The sequence below is a fragment of the Protobothrops mucrosquamatus genome, unplaced genomic scaffold (genome assembly GCF_001527695.2).
Source record: "Protobothrops mucrosquamatus isolate PMUCROS unplaced genomic scaffold, P.Mucros_1.0 scaffold23, whole genome shotgun sequence".
Lineage (NCBI taxonomy): Eukaryota > Metazoa > Chordata > Lepidosauria > Squamata > Viperidae > Protobothrops > Protobothrops mucrosquamatus.
The window spans coordinates 2,617,596-2,624,251 of record NW_015386408.1 but is presented as its reverse complement, the minus strand read 5'-3'; the positions used below and the strand labels follow the sequence as shown (position 1 = coordinate 2,624,251).

At 39.3% G+C, this 6,656-nt stretch overlaps 1 protein-coding gene across 1 annotated transcript in view; it reads left to right on the top strand.

The window, feature by feature from the left end:
- LY86 (lymphocyte antigen 86) overlaps positions 1-5,997 on the top strand; it is a 24,473-nt gene extending 18,476 nt beyond the window's left edge. The window contains exons 4-5 of the mRNA XM_015810847.1: positions 2,649-2,701; positions 4,796-5,997. Coding sequence (XP_015666333.1) covers positions 2,649-2,701; positions 4,796-4,879 — 137 coding nt within the window. The 3' untranslated portion in view covers positions 4,880-5,997. The remainder of the gene's footprint in view (positions 1-2,648; positions 2,702-4,795) is intronic.
- Positions 5,998-6,656: the final 659 nt, after the last annotated feature.

The following is a 6,656-nucleotide window of genomic DNA, read 5'->3' as shown; positions in this document are numbered from 1 at the left end:
CCCCCCAGTGTCCTTAACAGACCATTCATTGACTCATATAAGGGGAGTAAGGTACATTTCAGTCTCTTGGTTGAAACAGTTACAACAATGCAATGTCATATTATCTCACTATTACATAACAATTCTGATTCATTTTGTCATTCATCTGTTTAGAAAACTTGTCTGTTTAGACTGGGTGGGTTTTTTTTAAGTAATATGTGTTTGCAGTCTTTAAGTCTCCTCAGAATATTCTGACCAACTTCACTTTCTGTCAGTGGCTGCATTATGACTCTATTACTCCACGCCTACAATTATTCCTTTTATGTTTATTATTTTTTCATTCAAGGACGGAAGGTGGCATATAGAGTTTTTCCTTGTTATATTTTTCTCCATTTTCTGCACCTTGGTAGGGTACTGCTGCGTCACTGCAGAGTGCTAAATGGCATTATTAGAGCATCAACTACAGAGAATCAGAAATATTTTGGATTATCTGAATCCCTTCCTGGAAGAGTTCAATCCTGGACATAGGACTGAAATCGCTGAATATCCTGAGTTAGGATCTTTTATAGAGCAAGTGTGCCTAGGTAGAGTTTAGTAGCATTCACCATGGTATCCTTAAAACCATTTATATGGTTATATGGATTGGGGTTAGAGGCACTCTCAAATGGCTATTCTACTCCTTTCTGAGTGGGTAGTTCTAATTGACAGTCCTGGAGGTCGAGCAGTCCAATACCTGGTCACTCCACTCCTTCGAAATCCAGAGACTGTAAGTTCTAGTCCTACTTTGGGCACAAAACCATCTGGGGTCCTTGGGCCAGTCTGTCTCTCTCAGCCCTAGGCCAAGAAAACTGCAAGAACTTGTCTAGGTAGTCGCTAAGAATCTGAAACGATTGAATGGAAGGGGGGGAAATATCATCAATAGATGGATGATACCCAGTTATATATTATCACCCATGGGCCATAGCAGAGGTGATTACTTGGAGTCTACAGACTGTGAGCAATTGAATGGGACAAAACAAGCTTAGACTGAATTCGAGCCAAAGGGGGTTACTGTTTGTATAAGGTGACCAACTTTTTTACAATGAAAAGGAGGACACAAATAAATTGAAGAAAAAAATATCATAAATAAAAGAAACATTTTATTCATTGCAACAATAATACAGACAACTTGCATGTGCAAAGTTTGTCAGCCGGGTGTTTTGGCACGCTCAGCAGCAATTCCTATTGGCTTTCGAAAGCCAATAGCAGGAGTAGCACAGCTCATGCAAAAGTTGAAAAAAAACATCAAAAAAAGGTGCCGGAACGCCGTTCTGAGCGTTCTATGAGAAAAAAAAAGCACTGCAGATTAGTCTTCAAATATCGAAAAGGAGGACATGTAGGAGGACACTTTTTGAGGGAGGACAGAACTTACAAAAGGAGGACTGTCCTCCTTAAAGGAGGACAGTTGGTCACTTTAGTTTGTATGTGGGCTCTCTTCTGGAAAGGGTCACAGTCCTCCTGAAAGAGCAGGTTTGTGACTTGATTCATCTCCTGGACTTATGGCTCCACTCGGCAGCAGGTAAAGCCATAGCTAGGGGGCATCATTTCCCAGCTTCAATTGGTGCATCCTTTATAGTTTGCTTGGACTGGAAAGTCTTACAATAGAGATTTATGCCTTTCTACCATGTGATTAGGCTATTGTGACATGTTCTACTCTGGGCTGCCCAGGAACTGCATTTGCTTCAGAATATGACAGCTTGATTTCCAGTGAGTGAGAACCACTTCAGCAGCACAACACTTGTGCCATAACCACTGGACTAGCTGTCTTTAGGTTTAGAAAACCAACTCAATGTTCTGGCCTAACTTGTAAAATCCCTACATGCTCAGGCTCTCTGTTACCTTTGGCACTGCCTCCTCTGATTAGAATCTGCCCACCCAGTGAAAGCATTAGTGTCCCCACCTCATGAAGGACTAAGAGGGTGAAAGGCTGGAGATAAACCTCAATGGTAATCCAGACATTGTAGAATAGCTCCCCAAAGTTGATTTGGCCTCACACTGTTAGGGTTTCATGAAGAGACAAAAAGTATTCCCTTGAAATGGACACTAGGGCAATAGTGGTGGAATTAAGCAGCTTTTTTGTTTTGTTAAGACTTTGTTGACTTCAGTTGTGGTTCATGTTTTAAGTTATGATCTAGCACATTTGATTGGAAGGATATTTATTCTGATTGGGTGGTCTACATAATAAAAAAATAGACACAACGAATACATGTTCTCAATGACTTCTGTACTGACTTACTGCAAGGTTGTCTGTTAGAGGTGGGCTACTGGCTACAATTTTGAAAAACAAACAATAGAAACATTATTTGTTAATAAATAATATTATTAACTTTTAAACCATACACAAAGAGGCAGGTACAGTATTGTTACAAAATTCAGCAGCTCGTTATTGCAGAGACCTGAAGACGGTGTGCCAAGTCTGTATTAGAATAGTTATGTTGCGTCTAAGTGAATTATTGAGCAAGGATCTGATTCTTGGTTTCCATCCAATAGAATGAGGGTGTTTCTCTGCGTATGCATGTGGTGTATTTTAATCATAGAGGTTATTCATGGCATTCATTGTATAAAATAGTTTCTGTCTCAACCAGTTTTCTTGCTCATCACTGGAAATGTGTTTGTTTGTTTTTTTGCAGAATATATTTATTACTCAGGGCCTGTCTCCCTGCACATGGAGAACATCCCACACGTAAGTTTTTCTAACTTTTATGAAGGGAAAATGTCCTTTGTCAAATGTCTAATAGATGCAGTAATGCTATGTTTATAAACAAATTTACTGGAGAAGTAAGACATGTTAAAGAGGAATGTAGTTGTCGCAACATTATCTAGTAAAATGTCATGCATAAGGATCATGTATTCTCATATGACAACCTAGGAGCAATTGATATTACTGCTTGACAACTGCGCAGGATAGAGGTACACAGCCTGACTCCCAGGGTTATTTGAGTACGCTAGAGATAACTGTTGCTACAGTACATTATAATTTCTAATGTGACAGACAAAGATAATAAAAACAGCAGAGGAGAATCATTAACAATTTTAAGCTTTCATTAAGTTTCAGTGTAAATCAAACCAAATCAAATGTAGATCGTATCCAGGCAAATTGTGAAGTGTAGCTCCACGTGCAGCACTCAATGACAAGTAGAATTTTTGACTTGAAAAAAGGAAGATTGGTTGTAATTTTATATGGCCATAATAAGAACAGAAGCCAGACTAAGGAAAATTTTGTTTGATCAGCAGACCTCTTCTTAGGAGATCACTAAAAGCATACGAGCAAATGATTTTTCACTAAATAATAACAATAACAATAATAATAATAATTTTCAATAATAAAAAATTATTCACACCTGGAATACTGCATCCACGTTACAAAAAAGATGTTGAGACATTGGAAAAATGCAAAGAGGAGCAACTAAGATGATTAAAGGCCTGGAGACTAAAACATATGAAGAACAGTTGTAGGATTTGGGAATGGCCAGTCTAGAGAAAAGAAGGACTAGGGGGGACGTGATAGCAGTATTCCAGTATTTGAGAGGCTGCCACAAAGCGGAGGGGGTCAATTTATTTTCCAAAGCACCAGAGGGCTGGACAAGAAACAATCAATGGAAACTAATCAAGGAGAGATGCAACCTGAAATTAAGGAGAAATTTCCTAACAGTGAAAACAATTAACTAGTGGAATAGCTTTTGCCTTCAGAAGTTGTGAGTGCTTTATCACGGGAGGTTTTTAAGAACAGACTAGACCAGGGGTAGGCAACCTCAGCTCTTTTATGACTCATGGGCTTCAACTCCCAGAATTCCTGTCAGCTATGCTGACTCAGGAATTCTGGGAGTTGAAGTCCATGAGTCATAAAAGAGCCGAGGTTGCCTACCCCTGGACTAGACAGTCACTTGTCTGAAATGGTATAGGATCTTCTGCTTGAGCTGGGAGCTGGACTAGAAGACCTCCAAGACCTCTTTCAGCTCTACTCTATTCTGATTCTGATTTAACTTTCTAATGCAATTGTGGAGAACTTGTGTTGTTGTAGAACAAGTCCTAGCAGTGACAACTAGCATGCCAAGTAATAAGGGATGCTGGAAAGTTTAATCCAGCAGCATTTAGGGGACTTCCTGTTCTGTCCTGCCCTAATAAGTGATGGCAGTTAACTTTGAAATACAGGCAATGAAAAATAAAACCAGAAGAATTATGTTTGTAAAAAAAACTTATGCAGACTGGTGCTTGTTTGAAATTAAATATATAAAATGATCAACTTTGTTTAGGAAAGTATGATACAAGAAAGGAGGGAGAGAAAAATGCAGGAAGTGCATATGTCACCCTGCTAGTTGTAATTAATTACCCCAACATCCCCCACATTATCCTGGTATTTTAAGGTTTATAAAGTGCAGAAAACCAGCAGATACAAATAATGAATCTTCAGACAACAGGATCCTCAGATCCCTTTGCTAAAGCAAATAACCTGGTCTTCCTTTTGCCTGTGAATGGATTGCTTGGTGCCTTCAAGGGATTATGCTGTAGCAGCATGAGGGAAGGAGCACTTTCACCCAGTTAAAATGATCTCATCTTATTGGTCTTTCACAAGACATTTGAAAGTCTTACTTCCCAGTTTATTTCAATGCCAGCTTCAGTTGCAGGATTCCTTTTGACAATTGCCACATATTACATTGTTCTGACTAACTCAAAGCAACAGCCACAGTAACATTCTAGAAGAGAAGTGGTAGTCTCCACAAATTAATTAATTAATTAATTCCTTCAGAACATATTCCTTCCTTTCTTTTTCTTACAGGGAGAATTTAATTTAACAGCTGAGCTCTTCAACGAAGACCATCACACAGTTATTTGTGCTGATTTTTACATCAGTAATCACTGAGAAGTTGCTGTTTGTTGCTTTTCGAGCTGGCATTGCCTAGACCAGTGCTTCCCAAACTTTTTCATTCATTACATAAGAGCACTTATTAAAAAAAAACTTATTGACCTTTGAGGAACAGCTGTTAAGTCCCTTCCTTCAGCACCATCGTAATTTTGAACGGTCACTGAAGGAATGGACATAACTCGAGGACTACCGGTACCCTAAAAGCATAAATGAACTTCATATGATTTCAACAGATTATCATTTGCAATTTCATCCATTTTGGTCTTTGGGAGATTTTTGAATAAAGTTTAGTACACGTGCCAATCTTTAAGTCAGTTTAAATATCCCTCTTGTGATGGGTAATGGGCTTGTATGTTGTTACCCCCAAACCCTCCACTTCCACCCCATTTTCCTTCTAACTCTCATTCCCATCAAAGCAAGACAGAATACCCTTTTTTTCAGTTCCTTTGTCAGTGCAGTTCATTTGGGATTTATGCAGGAACATCCAAAAAGTCAAGATGGTGGCCACCACTGTGTGATTGAGACTGCCATCTTTATCTTTTTGACCATGCCAGCAGTGCAGGCAACCTTGCATGAAAATGAGTCTTTTGAAGGAGTAAGTATGACAGAGATCCATACTTCTAGGAGCCTGGAGCACTACACTGAAAAAAATCTTGCACTGAAAAACAAGGCTTGGACAAAGCAAGCTAATGAAGCCACAAATGGGTAAGTGCTGCTATCCACAGCCAGCTGGATCAATAAACGAGCAATTTTGCCCTCACCCTCTTCCAGGAAAAAAGACAAGCCCATCTAGCAAGCTGGTCTCATCTGTGCTGGATGGAGGGAATGCCATTTTGGAAATCCACTGCAACGTTGTGCATTCTCTGAACATACTCCTCAGCCAAGAGATCAGCTTAGTCAGATGGAGGGCTGTCATTTGGTCAGGAGACATGAAGGGAATTTATCTACTTAATTTTGTTCCGATTTTGTTGTGAGGTTTCCTGGGCTGAACAAAATAAGAATTCAACCGTGGTTACTTCCACACACAAAAGCTACAACTCAATATCTTGCCACTTTATTAAATAAAAGGTCATTTTCTGGAAAGGTTTAGATTCTGTCAGATCTCATGAACAAATAAATAAATATATCAGCTAAAGCAGATATGTCAAACTCGCGACGTCACGTGACGTCACGCAACGTATCGGGACGGTTTTGCCATTGCCGGCAATGGGGTGGGCGTGGCTTCCGGATGATGCGTCCGGCCCGCAGGCTGGCGGTTTGACACCCCTGAGCTAAAGAATGACTCTCTAAAAGAATGTGAATGATCAGCTGTCTGCAAGGAATATAAATCCTTCCATTCTCCACCATCCAGTCAGAGCTGAAGAAGCTTCTTGTGTGAGAAGCAAAACATCTTCAAAGAATAACAAGAAAGTCAGTTGCCTCTTCAAAAAGAACCTTTGGGACAACTATGAACTGAATGACTGAGAATCTCCATAGACGTATCAGCTAAAGGAAAGAATCCATTCACAAGAATATATAAAAATGAGCTCTCTGTCTTTCAGAAGTACATATACAGAGTTAAGCCATAAATATTTCCTTTATATAAACGTTAATTAGATTTGATGAAATGTTCACAGCTATGAAATAGTTTTCATTTGAGATTATGATCCATTTAACCTAAATCCAGATTTGTCAAATGCCTGTCTCTTGCTTTGGAGATGCATTTTTTTGGTTTTTGGTTTGTTTGTTAGTACTTATACCCCACTTTTAGTTCAGGAGCTCAAGGTGGTACTTG